The following is a 16,778-nucleotide window of genomic DNA, read 5'->3' as shown; positions in this document are numbered from 1 at the left end:
CTATAGTTTCACTTTTTTTTTTTTAAATCATTTTATTGGGGTTAATCGGAAGACCACCATCTGAGCCAAAGACGCCGAATAACTCCTCCCCCCCAGTCTTGCAGACTTTCACCTCAAACCCAAGATGGCGCAGCAGTTCGTCCAGGCTAAAATCAAAGGAGACAAAGTAGTCTTATTCATTAAGCCTACATGCTCGTATTGTATTACGGCCAAGGAAGTTTTGTCCAAGTACAAGTTCAAGCCGGGACATCTGGAATGTGTTGACATCAGCGCACGGCAAGATATGAGCAGCATGCAAGACTACTTCCTGGAACTCACCGGCGCCCGCACTGTGAGTCGTCTGGCCAACCTGACAATTAGTGGGGTGAAATCAAAGTTTATTTTAAAGTGAAGAGAACAATGCGTTAAATGGCGGATGTTTACTTGGTACAGGACTAAAATATCTTGAGTCGCGTCGTTAACGTGCAGTACTGCCCACGATCAGCGTGACACAGCGTTTACTATCGGTTTACGATGAAACAACAAAAAATCATACTTTCTGGAGTACAACATGACCCAATGTTGTCTAAACAGGATTTATGTGCGTTTTGGACGGTTTTGAATTTTCTGGCTGATATTCAACAAAATAGAAATTGCTGCAGAAATGAAGAAACTATATTATTGTATATTAAATGCCGTAAAGAACGTCGTAAAATATGCCGTAAAATAATTGATAGTGTTGTTAATAGTGTTTACATGACGATTAGATTGCATGACGTGTGTGCGGAGCAGTGACGTCCATTTAAATGTGTTGCGCAACCATGAGTCACTAACATGCTTGCGGTTATTGTTTACAGTGCAGCATCAATGCTTTTCCAGCTCGCTTTGGTCTATTTTTATTATGGGAAAGCAACTTAATCCATATAAACGAGTGCGAGATGCTTCCATAAGGACGTGCTTTTATACACTTTGACCTCAACCTAGTTAACATGTTCAGGCTTCACTGATAGTATTTGTTGATAGATGTCAGGGAGTGTGCAGTTTTGGCTGACTAGTAACATGGAGTTGTCCAACTAGTATGACAAGACTGGAATTAATAAGGACAAAGAGCATACAATGCATGGACATAGAAGTTCTAGATTAAAAAAAAAAAAAAGGTTAATTCAAAGAGATTTTGGGAGAGACAAAAGGAGGCTGAAATTAAGCAAAGTATAAGTGTCATTGCTTTTAAAAAACAAAACAATTTTGGTTTGGTTTATCAATGTTCATCTTTCATTCTCTTAAAAAAAAAAAAAAACTTTTCAAATGATGTAATTTGTGCTTGTTCATTGGAATTCAGGTTCCAAGGGTGTTCATTGGAGAGGAGTGTGTTGGTGGCGGCAGTGATGTGGCAGAGCTGCACAAGAGCGGCCAACTGGAAGGAATGCTGAAGTCCATCGGGGCTCTTCAGTGACCCACGCTAAACTACCAGGTAGCAAAAGAGTTGAATCGATTTTTCTTTTTTTTTTTTTAAAGCGGGTGAAAGAAAACAACAACCTGCATTACACAGTAATTGTAGCAAACATGAGTCATGCAGTCTCTTCATTTCCTGTTGATACCGTAGGCTGAGTTTTCAACAATAATTATAATTTCACATGGCTCTTTAAATGCATGGTAAATCTGAATGTTTAATCAAGAATGTTAATTAAAGCTTTTATGAAAATCATCAGCGATACATTACAGGTTAAATCAACATAAAATACTGTTGGAATAAAAAAAGGATATATTACAAAAATAATTGCAGCACCAAATCATCATAATTGAAAATAGAAACTGATACAATAAATTATGTATCTAACCAGAGGCATTGTGGTTTTCAATATACCAACACATTGATGGATGTGAATGTTTCCCCAAAGGTTTGCTACCCCTGATCATGCAAGTGTGACAAAAAGTTATTGCCCGTCGATTACTATCCTGGATTTGGTGTATGCAGCACTCCAGTCTTTAGTACATTGATGATTTAATTCTCTGCCCATTTGAAATGTCCACGTCTGACACAGACTACAAGCTGAATGAATGCAATGTCATGGAATAATCACATCTGTTCCTAGTATAGATTGAGAAAGAAATCAATAAATATGAGCACAATAAATTGTCATAAAAAAATGGTTGTGCCTCCTGTTAGGTTATGTGAGTGACAGCTGTCTTATTGGCAGTTTAACCCCAACTCGCCTTCCCCAATGTTCAGTGCACTGCTGAGGCTCAAGAGACACAATATGCAAAAAACTTTTCTGTCCACTACATGAGAGCTACACATCCTGACAGGACAGATGTCAAGTTAAAAAAAAAAAAAAAAAAAACACAAGCTTCCTTCCGCTTGTCCAGCCAAGTCGTTACCCGCAAGCGTAAGAAATGGCAAGCACGAGAGAGATCCTGATGGTTGTTCTTCCATTCGTTGTCACGCTTTTGAGAGTCACAGCACTGCTTCCGATTTAGAATCGCTCATGTTTGTATTGGCCTTAATGGAATGAAGACAAAGTGTCATGTCATGGTGGTTATTAGGGTTGCAAAAAGGTGGGAATTTTCCAAATTGGGATTTGAAAACCAGGAATTTCTATTTCATTTGGAAATTAAATAATAATCCCGATTGAAGCAAGATTTCATTTAGGTATGATATATGTGGTTAAGGTGAGCTATCAATTTTGTTTGCTTATGCCTGGACAAAATGTTCCTTTTCTATTCAATTAACATCAATTTCAAGATAATTCACATTAAAAGATAAAAATTTCCCAAATTCGCCGTCTTAACTTCTCGTGGCAATCTTACACCCTTTTGCAACCCTGGCGGTGAATTCATGTCACTTCTTCTTGACACTTTCCTCCAGGTAAAGGGACTCAAAATGTGTTCATTTTCTTTCTTCGTGTGGCTTGGTCTTTGTGTGCATCCAGGCGACGTCACATGACGACGCAGCGAGTCTTGCGTAATTTGCGTCGCCGCTGCTGGTACTCGCTGAGCTCCTGCAGATATCCTCTGGAAGGCCAGCGCAGCCTCTCGACCTGCTCGCGCTCCTCCTCTGTAACTCACCAATGGACACACGCATGCACACTAATGTATGCTGTACAACCCAATTTCAATTTTTCGCATCCACAAAGGCAGGGAATTGTTTTTTGCGTCTTTACATTCTCTCTTGACCTTTGACTTTTCCTTTGTGCCCTACAGTGTCCGTCCAAAGATTAAAATGAGCCTTGTGTGTGTGTGTATAAGGGATGGAAATAAACTGTAACACCATGAACCGGCCTCTCTCTTGAGCGTCCATGTTTTCCACTTCGACGTGATTCTTCACCGAATTTTCTGAGATTCACAAAACCTAATGAAGGCTTCGAGTGACGTCTGTATTCTTCTATTCTCTGGTTAATCACGGCAAACTAGTTGTGCAAATTGCGCTATGGGTGATGGAGTGTCAAGCATTATTCCAAATTAATTTTCAAGGCAGACTTTTCAAGATAAACATATTGCTAGCTCAGCTTATTTTTAATATTTTAAAGGAAACGTGTATTTTTCCCAATGTATTTGCCTGGCTAGAAATAAAAGGGGATTATTTAAATTTACTCATTTTAAAAATGAACACAAGATGAAATAACAATGCACACTAACCTGAGAGCTCCAGGAAGTCAGGTTTGTGACTGAAGATCAGATAGTTGTTGGCAATGAAGTGGAGGAGCCACACGTAGAGCTGCTCGGCATTGTGACACTAGAGAACGAAGGGGAGGGAAAAAAATCCTCAAATGGTGTTTGAACACATTCGGTAAGCGTTTTAAACTCTTCGATTTACCATTCCCCCCCCTTAAGATTATAGATCTTCAAAGCACTGACCTTTGCCCTTCGGAGGAGCCGAATTACGCTGATACCAGTTGACGCCAGCTCCCTGCTGGGCATGCTCTGCAGGTAAGCACATACGCACACCTCGCACAGATGCTGCAGCCGTTTCACCTGATACATCTCCGCACACACCAGCACGGCCATGGCCTGCAGCACGCTGGCTACCAACAAAAAAAAAAAAACGTCAGCGCAGTCTGTCTGCCTCATGCTGCAAAATAATTAGGAACTAAAAACACTTTTATGACTTTACAGTTTACAGTGCCCCCGAGTGGCTAAATATTAAAGCGCATAAATAAAGATCTGGCCAAAATTTTAAGCTTTATTTTATTTCTAGTGAAGCACCATTAATTGAGGGAATTGTTTGCTGGATGTCCTAAAACATTGATCTATTTTGTGTACAGTAAAACTCTAATATTCATGGTTAATATTTCACATACTCCTGCTTTAGGTCACCTTTCCGATCACGTCAAATACGTCGTTGATTTTGGAACACATGACGTCTCAGGCACCATTACGTAATGTCACAAGGTAAACAGAACGTCTCCTAACATAGCCTGACTGCTGTCACTCCTCCCCTAATACATTTTAGCCTTCAGTGGGCAGGAGGCATCTTTAAAAAAAATCAGGTTCCATAAGATGGTAAATTATGAAATTAACATACTGTATGTTTTTTAGTCAACGTGCATTTCGTTTGTTATATATGCTGTATGTAATGTGTCGGTCGGGATCATGCAAATGGTATCCTCCCTCCCTCCCTTGGTGAAGTAACCTTGCCTTGCCCTTGAATTCTGGGTTCTTGCACAACAGTCAGCGGCTGCAGCCTCTGGAGGTTATTTTGATCGTCTCAATTCCTCATTCTCACAACTCAAAATGAAACCGCCTGTTTGGAAACAAACCTGCTTTGCCTCCTTGAAAACAAAACGGCATCTTTCTCGCTTGGTTATGCAATTATAAACCGAAATTTGTGTGACCTTTTAAAAGTCACCAATCGCCGGAAAGAATAAATGAAATTATTTGGAAATGCAAAATGAAGTGTGACTACGCCCGGATCTGTGCTAAGCAGATGAAGTTGTGAAGCTACACGTGGATGTTGTCGTGGCTAAATTTAAATTCATATTAAGCTAATTGCTGTTCTTTTTTTTTTTTTTTTTTGCTCCCTCCCCTCGGGGAACAACACCGGCAGCATGTTGAGATCGCACAGATGGTTTGATGCGACGTGTCATCTGTGCTCGCGTTCAGTGAGCGAGGGCTCCAGGAAAACACCGCAGCAGCACACTTAAGTCATTTTTCATCTGGCTTGGCTGCTTATTATTAGGAGGCTTTAAATAAGAAGTCCACTGACTGGCTAAAATTCTAACCCAAATATTTCATATTCATCACCATATAGTGTATGGTGGAATCTCTGAAGTGGAAACTTCTAAATACGTTATTCTCTCTGACTTATTTAAATTCAAACGCACAGCCTGAGAGAGCTTGAATGAATAAAACATGAAGTGAAAGTTTCAGCATACATACTCAATTGGAGGATTTAATTAGGGCAGACGTGGTTCACATGCACTGAACGTACCGGGACAACAAGAATCAGTGTAGAGGTACTCCAGGAAGGACAGGAAGGTGTCCGACGAAACCCCGTGGATGGGTACCACCCGACTCCGGGCCTCGGCGTATTTCCCGCTAAACATGGCCGCCATGACGTCACAGCGTGCTACCAGCACTGCTCGGTGTGCCGGCAATACACTCCCTTAAAGAAAGGAGTCATGTCAAACTCATTAAGTCAAGCTTTCTTGAGCTTCACCTGGCAGGCAGGGTCAAGTGTGTTGCGATTCAGCCCGAGTTATCGCTCGTGATCTTTTGAAATAGTGACACAAGTGCACAAGCTGTGACTTTTTTCGCCGAAGCGCCATTCATAGCCACTGACAGCTCTGCCGAGCACTCAGACTGCAATTATTCCCGTAAAAACGAACTCAAGCACACAAAGGGAAGAAAGAGCGTCTCGCTGTCCTTGTTTATCTTGTTATCGAGGAGTCCTTTAAAAAAAGGCTACGTGGGATGAAAGACAAAAAGAGATTCAACACAGCTTGTCCCATTTTGATCTTATTTTCCTCTTCTTATGGATGACCGCGCTTGTTAGCAAGCTCGTAATTCAATCGAGTCTGATCAAATGTGACCTTCCTCTTTTTTTGTGTGACTGCGCATTCATTTGGGAATGTTAATTCGTGCGTCAACCCACCCTGCACCATGAAGATGACATCCGAATAAAGAGGGGAATTGAAGAGGTTGACGAGAGTCTGGGGGCCCAACTGGGCTGCCCGTGCGCTTGGGGTGTCTCGGGCCCCCTGCACGTGCACACAAGAAACCGAAAGAGGAGAGAGAGAGAGAGAGAGAGAGAAAGAGAGCGAGAGCTGTTAAAGACCTGAGCTGGATGACAAGATGTTGCAAGGTATTTGCTATTCTGAACATTTACCTCACTCCCCCAGCGGAATACATATGGCGCCTCGGATAGTCTTGCATAACGCTGGCTGGACACACTCGAATTGCAATGCCAAGCGCATCAAAACAGAGGTGAAAACTAGAAACCAGATGTTTATTTTTAAATCCTGCCCAATTCCAGTTCTTCTCGACGGGCTGCGGCGGCACAGGGCCACCTGCCGTCTTTCTTAATCTCACTCTAAATATAGAGCGAGAAATCCTGCTGATGAATTTCACGCCTGATGTCCTGTATTAAGACCTGACAGATAATCTACTTGTGCTCCCTCGAGAGCAGGTCTTGTTTATTTACCGTTGATTCCCACAGTATCAAAGAGGTGATTATGCTGACTAATTATGTAAATATGCTAATTATATCAGTGCCGTGTCAAAACAAGATCTCGCTGATTAAGGTCGATTTAAAAACATGTCGCAAATTAGAGTTACTGTACCGAATCTCTTATTTGGTAAAGAAAGACTTATTATAGTGCTTGTCTAAATGAACAACTTTTTTTTTTGATTCTTTGGAGGAGAAGTAGCAGAGGAAACGTGAGAGGACAAAATTGAAACTCACCCTTTCTCGGCCAATCAGCGATCGTATGCGCTCCATGAGCTGAGCAACGGCGAGCGAGTTCTTCAGCTTCTCTTCCAAGGCCTCCTGAAGGTGCTCCCACTCCCACGCTCCTACAAAACATCAACAAATGCATCATCTGAAATGGTCATGATCATCACTTCAGTTTGAAGAACGCCCTCATCGGTACGTGCATAATCGAATGCAAATGCGGCATTAAAATTCAGTTTTTAGAATTACATTAAATTATTAATTTTCTTTTTCTTTTTTTTTTAATCTTGTGTACAGCGGAACACTTGTGTAAAAGTGATCATCAGTCTGAGCCAAACATATCCACTGCTTCTCTCTTTTTTTTTTAATATATTATTTTCTATGTTTGCCTTCATCCCATCATGGATATCTTCTTGGATCATCTGCTCGATGATCTGTAGCTTTTATGGATGGGGCCTTAAAGACGCAGCAAATGAAAGTTCTTCTTTAAGACAGAGGCGACATTTGAAATGAGATCAAAATGAAGAAAGAAAAATAAAACCCGTTTCGGTCAACATCTGACAATATGTGATACATTTGCAAATCTACGTACGTAGTAGACAAATCAAATGACTCAGCAGCACGCTTCAGAAGGAGGCTCAGTCTTACAGGGTTAGCATCAACCTAGTAAAAAATCATGGCCTCTATGACACACATACACACACACACAGCGACAAACCAGAGCGTGAAATTATTTCATGGGGAGGGGATTTTTTTTTTCCCTCACAGACACAAGATATCATTCTGTGGGGAAAAAAATCTGCTAAAGTGACTATCCAAATAGCAAAGTCTTCAAACAAATGAACATCAAACAATAGTTCTTGAGGCGCTTCTTTGTTTCCATAGGCGATGTAAAATAAACACATACTACCTGTGTGGCATACGAGATTAGCCCTTTTCAACAAAACTCTCAAATGTAGCAATTCATTTATCGTTCGTTGTGCACGACTGAGAGCTTAAGTGTGACAATGATTTTTTTTTTATACACCACATTGTCTCTGCAGTGTTTTTGAGGACATAAGACATTCATATTCTGCTCTTGGCACGCCAGCCCTCAAGCTCAAAAAGCAAAACATTGTATTATCTATCCTCCATGCTGCACCTTCCTTCCTCATCCTCACTCTCTTTTATTTCTTAGCAACTTTTGCCTCATTCCACCACCACCTTGGTCGTCTCCCGCATGAGAAATATTCACAATGCACACTGCAGCAGCTGTCTTCCAGAAGCGAGCGCTTGCTTCTTCTTCTTCTTCACGCAGTCCTTCAAACAGACTCGGGCTAACCCTATAATCTGCTCAGCTCCTCGCAGAGCTTATGGGTTTGTGTTTCTCCTGCGAGCGTGATAGCAAACGTGAGCAATATAGCGTTTTCATCAACGTTTTGCTTCTAAAGGCACAAAAAAGGGTTGCAAATCAGATGCTTGATTCTTGCACGACATGCATGTCTTTGAAGTGCGCCAAAATCTGACATACAGCGAGCGCAGCACTGCAGACTTTAAGCCGCCGCACTCTGAGAAGATTTTCCGTGATGCGCCGAGTACATCACACACTTGTTAAGCGAGGCAGGCGTCATGAGCTGGGAGAAATGCGCCAATGGAGAACTCCTAGTTTCATCTACAGCTGTTGAAAATGAACCAATCACATTCAAACTCATCATAAATGAAGTAAACACGTGCCAGACATCAGCTAATGTCTTTCCGCAACAAAGTCGGGAAAAGCTTACTAGAAGAGCTCAAATGTACTTGGGGCACTTTGAATGGTGGCAGGTGTGGACTGATTCTGATGGAACATGATTTTAAAGGGTCATCAGTTCATTCTGAATGCCGCCACCTACCAATTATATGAGGGTGTGTACACTTGTGCAACCACACTATTTGAAGTTATCTTATTTCTCTGGTTTGGAATATTGTTTAAAAATAGAATTGAGTTCTCCAGGTTATGTCACAGTAATGATAGCATTTTATATTATAAGTGCACATTTTATTATAAATTAGATTTGGAAACAAATTCGATGCATAACTGTGGGTGGGTTGCTCGGTGAGTTCCTCTCGGGGGGGGGGGGAATGATTTATCTCCTAGTTCAACAGAGTAGTTAGAAAAAAGTCATTTGATTCATGTTGAACTCTCTGAATAGACTAAACCGACTATTAAACACCTCTAATTTGACTAATTCCAGCTCAAGCTTCCCCTGACATAACATTGGACCAAACCCAATAACAAAAAAAACCACCATCTGCTGCCAAAGCACATTCAATATTTATTCATCTAACTTGAAACATGGCTGCTCGTTTTAACGTCAGTCTGCTGATTTTGTTTGCGATTGAAGCGGACAGAGCGTGGCAACAAATCATTTTGTAGCGGTTGGCAGGAAATAACAAAATCGGGGTGAGCGTCATTGAAAAAAAGGCAAAAGAGTGAATGAAGCCCTTCACTTTCATTCTGCGCTTGATCTTTCTGAGCTTCAACCTCATTTCAGAAGCACGTGTGTGTGTGTTAAAAGATTTGTGTTCTGCTTACCTCTGTAAATGAACATGAGAGTCTCCCATAAGCACATACACAGGAGAGGATCCTTCACCACCAGACGAGAGAGGCGACCAGCCAGGTGTCCCTCAGATCGAAGCATGTCATCAATTATTCCTCCATCCCAGGTAGAGACTAACGAGTGAGGAGCTCCGTCCCTCTCCCTGCAGACACACCGTGACTGCGGCCGCTCCCTGGAAAACAACACGACATATGGCGCAAAGGAGGAGGTAAGCACCTGCTGGCTACAGATGGCTTGACGTTGTTTGACGTGGATCTCCTACCTGGTCTTGGGTCCCAGGAGAAGCTGTCGGAAATACGGGCTGACCGCGCAAAGCACGGACGCGTGAGCCCATCCCAGTTCTTTCCCGGAGTCCCCGGCGTAGAAGGCCACGTCGGCAAATTGCACGCCGCGTTCCAACAACCACTGCATGTCTTGGGAGAAGCTCGACTCCTCCACGCGAATTGGAGGAAGACGAGCTGGGCCAGGTGAGGAGGATGGGAAAACGTGCCGCAGGTAAGAAGGAAAGCAAAATTTGATGATGTCATGAATCAAGAAAATAGAATTTCTTTCAAGACTTTTTGACAGTCAGATTTGTTTTCTTTATTAAGCAACATAAAGTGGACAAAATGGCAGAGCGGTGAAAGGGAGAGCATGATGGTATGTCTCCATTTACGCGCCGCTGTAAACTGTCTTCTCGGCTTTAGCTGAGCGGTCTATGGAATGAGAGCGGGTGACACCGTAAGATACGGAGTTAAGCGACGAGCGGCAATAAATACCGCAACCCTGAGGGATCGAAAAACTGTCAGTCTTTTTGTCAGATTATAAACACAGAAGCCAAGAAGACAGCGGATGGAGTTGCATTTTTTTTGCTGATCAACATGTCATCCAAATAAAGAATTAGTTGAATAAATGAAAATATAAGAACATATTTGCGGTCTAATAATGGCAAATTCTGACTTTTTGGTCCTGGAAGAGAGATTAATGACTAATTTTATCTAAATCCAAATTGCATCAAAATAAATCAGAGTTGTTTTTTTTCTCAACTAAAATTGATTTTGACTACCTCACACTTCATCTTGTTTCTAATTTGCAATTCAGAAAAATACATTTGGATCCACACCAAACATGAGCGCATCATTTTTTATAAGATTGAGAGATGACTAGTGAATAGAAAGGGAAATGATATTTAAAAAAAATGAATGAAAACTGACATAAACCACATTATTGTTCTGACCTGGTTGTTCCAAGTGAGGCGGACGAAGCTCGTTAACTTTATTTCCTCGTCTCTTTTCTGGCTTCTCTTTGGCTTTGTGTTTTAGACACTGAATCATGAAGTACTCCAGCTGAACAATACAAAAAAGACAAGGTACAAAAAACAAGTTGTTACATCATCTGTTCTCCTTTTAGGGAACAAATTGCCCCCCCATCATAAGATGTACTATCTCCAAAATGAAGAAGCCTGAGGTAAGAAGCAATATGTGTGTGCGTGCGTGTGTGCTTGTGTGTACCACGCTGCCAAAGTAGCGACCCACGAACACATGGTTAAGTGAGGGTAACTCCAGGTAGGTGGCCCCGAGGTCCCGGGACAGCTGCAGACCTTCACTGTGAGGCACGCAGCTGCTCCAGTCAGACGCGCAAAGCGGACACGTACACGGAGGCCCCTCGTCTGTACAAAGAGATGACCATTCAGTTCTCGTCTAACAATCTTTTCATTCCATATTCTCTCCGCGTGTCTGGTTCCAAAAAAAAATGGAATGAATTCGTAGATCATCTATTTATTGAATGAAAACAATGGTTGTGCAAATTCCAAGCATGGAATATCTGCAGTGTTATGTGCGGATAGGGAGGGGGGGGAGTGGGTGGGGGGGGAATCTGACAGAAAATTAGTGGGATTATCTTGCAGGAGGGGGGAAAAGGGACCAGAGAGAGGCGGAACAAAGAACAGAGTCAGAGAGAATGAGTAGGACATTGCTAAGTGCTGAGGCATTTGATAAATCATAATGCTAATAACCTACAGGCACTCAGCCAAATGTGTGTGTGCGTGTGTGTGTGTGTGTGTGTGTGTGTGTGTGTGTGTGTGTGTGTGTGTGTGTGTGTGTGTGTGTGTGTGTGTGTGTGTGTGTGTGTGTGAGTGAAAATGGGGGCTTGAGCATCTGTCAGGCGGTGGTGACTTGGCACATCAGTGTCGCGTTTATGGCACGCGTGTGCCCTTGGCGGAATGCTTGTGCCCCTTTTTGCTCGCCACCGCTTTAACGCAGCCATCATTCTCTCAACCTATCTCTCAGCAACAACCTAAAAGACAACCCCCATCCCCCACCCCCCTCCCACCTCGGCCTCCACGCAACATCAACAAACACGAGTGCGCACGTACCACTAGCACAACTCGTCTGTGATCTTTCGTCCGAGCTGCACTGACAGAATCTCAAAGGATGTTGAGCGGAGAAGCTAAAAATACAACTCTGTGCATTTGATTGGCTTTTTTTCTTTTTTTTTTTTTAACACTCATCACATTCTGTGGCTCGAAATGAAATTTAATACGTGGCCCCGAAACACAGCACAGTTGCCAAATCTTAAGTTGTGCACACAAACAAGAGAAGGGCAAAGTCATCAGTTGGATATTAGGGCTGCAAACAATTATTTTAATCATAAATTCATCTGTAATTGATTCTCAAAAATAATTTGCAATTAATTTGCTATCAAAAAGAAGTGAAGGACTAATTATTGGCCAAAACAATGACCAACAAAGTATTTTGAAATGTCATGTTCTCACCGTTTAGCCTCGCTCCAACTGCCACCAAGATGACAGGCACGCCCCAGTGTCTCAGAAGTGGGCGGAGTCTTGGGGCATATCCGTTCCTGACCTGCTGGAAAGCCAGCTTGTCGGTCACTGAATACTTGATGACCAGAATGTCCGCTTGCTCAAGAACTTTACGGACGCTGGCCCAGTCACTGTCCAACAAATCCTGGAGACAAAGACGGATAAATTCACAGTTGGCTGTGATGATTATTATGGATGTAACCTCAGATAACACGAGAGCCATTCCCTTCAGAACATCATTTTAATATCTTGTAAAAAAAAAAATCAAAAATGAGAGAAAATCTGGTTGAATTAAAAAAAAAAACTGGCAAAACCTACACAGTGCTCTGTCATTTGAAGAATAACAAAAGATGAGTGACAGAATATTGCCAGGCTAAGACAGCTCCATAATAGAGCACTTATACTGCTGCAAATTCAATTCAAAGCAATTCTCCAATTATTGTGCTTTAAAAAAAAAATAATCCAATTTTTTTGGGCTAAAGTTTGAGGACAGCATGCTAAAATTCCTTCCTGAAACCTACAATCAATGCATGGAAAGAAAGTGACCTTGAAAATAGAAAATGATTGAACGTTTTACGACGAGCGAGCAGCGTACAAAGTAACCATATCAGTTTGGTGATACATTTTATGACTGATATTAGTTCCTCAAAGTTCTTTTTAGCACACGGTGTGTTGTGCACGTGAACAAATCACCATCCATCAAGGTTTACAGTCCAAAAAAAAAAAGAGTCATGGCTCACCCAGCTGGGACAATCTTGGACCACAATGGTGACATCACCAAAAACACGTGAGGTGTATTCCATGAAGGCTGGGTTATGCAAGGTGCTCTCCAGTTCACTGGGGCCCACCAGCGCCCCATGGCCCAAGTAGCTCCACAGCAGCCCTCCCTGCAGCTGACCCTGGCCCATAATCTCCTCCCCTGGCCCAACGCCACCGGGGCACTCGCTCCCCAGAGCCACAATGTGAATGGACCTGTGAGGGAGACAAATGAGCCATGACCGAGTACTTCAGAAAGAAGAGGCGCTCGTTCCGTTTCCCCGTACTCATCCTTCATGTCGGTGGGACGGACGGACAGACAAGCTGGGCGGTGGATTCTCAGGGGAGTGCAAACGGAGGTAAACAGTTATCTCGAGTACTTTATCATTTATCTTCTTTAATCATTTATTAGCCACCGAGAAAAAATCCGCTTTGCAAACCGCACACTGCTGCTCACGTGTAAATTCATAAGCATGCCAAGAAATTGATACCAATAAAGAAATGTCCTTGAATGTATAAATGAAAGGAACGTATAAATGTGAAACATCAGTAGTATTAGCACAGGTGTCTAACGTAAGGCTTGTGGGCCAGATTCAGCCCTGTCTGTGTCATTTTTTTGTGCACTGCACAATTTTTCAAAAAACTCCATATAGCAAAAAATACTGAAAACATATATGCCTCCTAAGGGCACTCCAGATGGAGTGCACAAATTCCATTTTTTTATTGCGTAATAATTCTGATTTTCCTTGCTACAATTGATGTTGCACTCTCCAAAAAGAAAAGATTTAAGCTGTTGATTTTTTTTTATTATTATTATTATTTTAATTGAAATAACATTCATGTGATTTCAGTGTTTTGATCGCCCCCTCGGCAACCATCTCAACAAAAGAAGTTTGACACCCTGGAGACTGAACTTGAAGGTAATTTATATGGCCTTAATATAGTCTTGATAACCTACCACATTTGAATTACTTGAGAGATCGACAGACAGACAGACAGACGGACAAACGGGCGGTCAGACAGACAGATAAATAATTCTGCAATCAAGGAGAACCAGAGCACGAAAGCATCCTTATGTGACGCCTTTGTTACGAGTTGTAGTCAGCAGCCAGCAACTTACATTGTGGTCACGTTGCCGTTGTTGCTTTTTACGCTGTGGAGCGTGTCCCACTCACGGTGCGTTTACACGCCAGTCTGCGGCAGTCAGGTTTGCCTTTTTCCGCAGTGAGCCACGGCTCCGCTCCGCCGTTAATCGCTCTCATCGGCAGCTGGTCCCACTGGAGCCCGATCTCACTAACTGGCATCCTCGCTAGTCATTCATAAAAAAATAAAATAAAAAGAGCCCGAGCCTCGACCTGGCTGGCCCCGATTGCAAGCAGACGACTGGCTGACTGCGTTGGAATAGAAAAACACAAGTTGACAGTGGTGAAGAGATGCAATTAAGGCCGAGAGAAGAAGAGCTCCGCGCTCCAATATCCAGACCACATTAATGACGTCTGACGTTACAACAAAGTCTTATTGGCAAAAGAATCGAGTGAGAGAAAAAGAGAGAGAGAGAGAGAGAGAGAGAGAGAGAGAGAGAGAGAGAGGGGGGGGGGGGGGAGCGCTCGCCTGAGTCAGCAACACGCACGCGAGTACTTGGCTGTAATTCTCTAATTTACTGATGGTTTGTGTGGCTTCGGGTTTTAATGGCGAAAGGCTTGCGTTGTTCACCTTAGCTATTCCATATGAGGTGTTGTAGGCCTAAAGTAATATTTACCTCACTTACACAAAAGAAGCTCATAGAAGCACAATTTTGGATCCTAAATTGGATCACATCCATTCAATAAACAATATGCATTGTGTAGAGAAAAAAAAATGAAGTTGCATCAAGCAAGCGTGCTTTACACTGTGTAATAACGAGTCAATAACAAAGACTGACTCTTTTATTACAATTTTAGTCAAGCGATAGTGAAAACAATTGAAGTCATGGTGTTATGTTTGTCCGTTTTTTGTTTTTTTTTGGTCAATTATCAGATTACGTATTGGTTAACTGGTCCCATGCAGAGGTGGTGAGATGAGATGTTTCCTCATCTGTTAGGAAGAGTCCGTCCCCACATCACCCTCAACCTCAGCCTCAGCTTTGGCCCTTTTCTCTTTGCCCTGCTCTCCTTGGTAGTAGTCTGACTCAACCCATCCAGGCATCGTAGAGAGCTCCACATAGACGTCCCCATTGGTTTCCGTCACTGTGTGGACCCGCTGCTTTACTCCTTTTGAGAACCATTTAGGCATTGGTGGGTTTTTAGTCTTGTCTATGGTCTTGCATAAACCTTCCCCTTTGGCGAGGGAAATCTTGTACTTGTGTTTAGGACAAATTATGCACAGTGTACCACCTAATTCCTGTGTGGTGAAAAAAGAAAACATGATTTGTGTTATTACAGATGAAGATGTGAGGCAAATGAAGTACACATTGCATTCTGTATTTATTTTTGAAACAATCTCACCTCAATATCACCAGTTTCCAGCTTTCCACCAGCATCTGTTAGGCAGGGTTAATAATCAATCCATTGCAGCAATAACACAATACTTGTTATTTAATAGCAATTTTGACTATAAATAATATGTATTATTATATCAGATTTTGCAATTTCTAAAGCAACTTTCAGCCCTGCAAAAAGTGTACTCACGATAGCAGTAATAGTCCAGAGCATAGAAGCACCCTTGATGGTAGATGATCAGTACATCCCGATCATCTAGTGTTTTGAACGTGCGATTTGCTTGAATCAAGTCGTCTTTCTTCCCCACAAAAAAACGCCCCTCTAGTGGTTCCGTCTGCTCCATGGCACTGTGAAATTTGGCAGATGTCATATTTTAGAACAGTATTTAGAACAGTGCTCAAACTGCCCCCCTGGCCCTCGCCAGTGAGTCAGACTAAAGATTAAATAGAATTACAGAAAATGTGAGCACCCCCCCCCCCAAACTCCAAATAGAAAATAACTCCACTATGGAGACATCACAAATGTTGACCTACATTATAGAGACAAGTAAAACACATTGCACACATTCAATTCTGTCATTTTTCCATCCCAAACTACTATCAGACTCATCTTCATGTGCAGTCTTTGTGACATTATTCTATAAATATCTTCATGCAGTGGAATCTGACCCCAAGAACAATTCATGTAGTGGAATAATGAGCGCTTCAGTGCAGGCTGTTTAAACACAGTAGAAGGAGAGAAAGTCACATGTAAAAAAGCCTCCAGCCAAATTGTCAGATGAATTACATTAGATGAGGGAAAGAGCAAGAACTTACAATTTGATTTGGTCTACAAAAGGATGACCTCTTCAGTAGATCATCCTGCAGAAAGTGATGTTTTTCACAAAACTCTATGTTCAAGTGACTATTTTCTTTACAGCTTGTTCTGTTCAGGGTCATGGGAGCATAAGGCTCAGACTGCATCTTAGTAAGTTACAATTGATTGAAACAAGTGGGAGCCAAACCCACGCATGAGAGTAAGTCCAATGAACCACTACGTCAGTCACTCCACATTCAAACACGTTACGCCAACATACAGAAATTACCAATTCATCTGTCGAACCAGATTTTTTTGGGTTTGAGAATAAAAATACATCCTTTTTACCTTCAACTTTAGCAGCTCCTCCGTGTCCTGTGTACCAAGCTGAGGAAATATATGGCTGACAACTCCACACTGCGTGGGAAGGAGGCCCCGTATTTGTTATCTTCAGACACACACTGCTTTCAGTGGCTCTTATCAACACTGTATCACTCTCCTGT

At 42.2% G+C, this 16,778-nt stretch overlaps 4 protein-coding genes across 9 annotated transcripts in view; 2 read left to right on the top strand and 2 right to left on the bottom strand.

Moving 5' to 3' along the window:
• Nucleotides 1-67: 67 nt before the first annotated feature.
• Nucleotides 68-3,253, top strand: glrx (glutaredoxin (thioltransferase)). The gene is made up of 3 exons (XM_085923556.1): nt 68-331; nt 1,319-1,450; nt 2,910-3,253. Exons 1-2 carry the CDS (start codon nt 125-127, stop codon nt 1,430-1,432), a joined length of 321 nt encoding a protein of 106 aa, XP_085779682.1. The 5' UTR covers nt 68-124; the 3' UTR covers nt 1,433-1,450; nt 2,910-3,253.
• Nucleotides 1,463-14,533, bottom strand: rhobtb3 (Rho related BTB domain containing 3). Of its 5 annotated transcripts, none has more exons than XM_085923542.1 (14): nt 14,124-14,533; nt 12,988-13,219; nt 12,200-12,392; nt 10,938-11,095; nt 10,664-10,772; nt 9,710-9,905; nt 9,423-9,619; nt 6,881-6,990; nt 6,071-6,176; nt 5,408-5,581; nt 3,952-4,001; nt 3,835-3,886; nt 3,616-3,712; nt 1,463-3,034 (listed from the first exon to the last, which is right to left on the bottom strand). In XM_085923542.1, coding segments are annotated over exons 1-13 (1,659 nt in total). In that variant the 5' UTR covers nt 14,126-14,533; the 3' UTR covers nt 1,463-3,034; nt 3,616-3,632. The 5 variants fall into 5 exon arrangements, 4 of the variants coding, with proteins under 4 accessions (XP_085779668.1, XP_085779667.1, XP_085779666.1 ...); XM_085923541.1 differs by having other exon boundaries at nt 1,469-3,034; nt 3,952-3,997; XM_085923540.1 differs by having other exon boundaries at nt 1,471-3,034; nt 3,835-4,001; nt 14,124-14,532.
• The window catches only part of nudt2 (nudix (nucleoside diphosphate linked moiety X)-type motif 2), an 8,761-nt gene continuing 5,112 nt past the window's right edge, over nt 13,130-16,778 (top strand). The window contains exons 1-2 of the mRNA XM_085923554.1: nt 13,130-13,362; nt 13,855-13,923. Coding sequence (XP_085779680.1) covers nt 13,300-13,362; nt 13,855-13,923 — 132 coding nt within the window. The 5' untranslated portion in view covers nt 13,130-13,299. The remainder of the gene's footprint in view (nt 13,363-13,854; nt 13,924-16,778) is intronic.
• rfesd (Rieske (Fe-S) domain containing) lies at nt 14,653-16,756 on the bottom strand. Of its 2 annotated transcripts, none has more exons than XM_085924428.1 (4): nt 16,624-16,756; nt 15,670-15,827; nt 15,487-15,521; nt 14,653-15,382 (listed from the first exon to the last, which is right to left on the bottom strand). In XM_085924428.1, exons 2-4 carry the CDS (start codon nt 15,821-15,823, stop codon nt 15,080-15,082), a joined length of 492 nt encoding a protein of 163 aa, XP_085780554.1. In that variant the 5' UTR covers nt 15,824-15,827; nt 16,624-16,756; the 3' UTR covers nt 14,653-15,079. The 2 variants fall into 2 exon arrangements, with proteins under 2 accessions (XP_085780554.1, XP_085780555.1); XM_085924429.1 differs by lacking the exon at nt 16,624-16,756 and adding an exon at nt 16,296-16,334.

Source organism: Syngnathus leptorhynchus, chromosome 11 (genome assembly GCF_054491065.1).
Source record: "Syngnathus leptorhynchus isolate UIUO chromosome 11, UIUO_Slep, whole genome shotgun sequence".
Classification (NCBI taxonomy): domain Eukaryota; kingdom Metazoa; phylum Chordata; class Actinopteri; order Syngnathiformes; family Syngnathidae; genus Syngnathus; species Syngnathus leptorhynchus.
This window is presented reverse-complemented; position numbering and strand designations above follow the sequence as displayed.

Bases quoted from the DNA above. Each gene is read 5' to 3' on its own strand.
- glrx (XM_085923556.1), top strand. From the start codon at position 125: ATGGCGCAGCAGTTCGTCCAGGCTAAAATCAAAGGAGACAAAGTAGTC. The intron at 332-1,318 runs GTGAGTCGTCTG...ATTGGAATTCAG, and splicing joins AACTCACCGGCGCCCGCACT to GTTCCAAGGGTGTTCATTGG.
- rhobtb3 (XM_085923540.1), bottom strand. The intron at 10,773-10,937 runs GTACACACAAGC...TGTATTGTTCAG, and splicing joins GTCGCTACTTTGGCAGCGTG to CTGGAGTACTTCATGATTCA. The intron at 3,713-3,834 runs GTCAGTGCTTTG...TTCGTTCTCTAG, and splicing joins GGCTCCTCCGAAGGGCAAAG to TGTCACAATGCCGAGCAGCT.
- rfesd (XM_085924428.1), bottom strand. From the start codon at position 15,823: ATGGAGCAGACGGAACCACTAGAGGGGCGTTTTTTTGTGGGGAAGAAA. The intron at 15,522-15,669 runs GTGAGTACACTT...CCTGCCTAACAG, and splicing joins TCTGGACTATTACTGCTATC to ATGCTGGTGGAAAGCTGGAA. The intron at 15,383-15,486 runs GTGAGATTGTTT...TTCACCACACAG, and splicing joins TGGAAACTGGTGATATTGAG to GAATTAGGTGGTACACTGTG.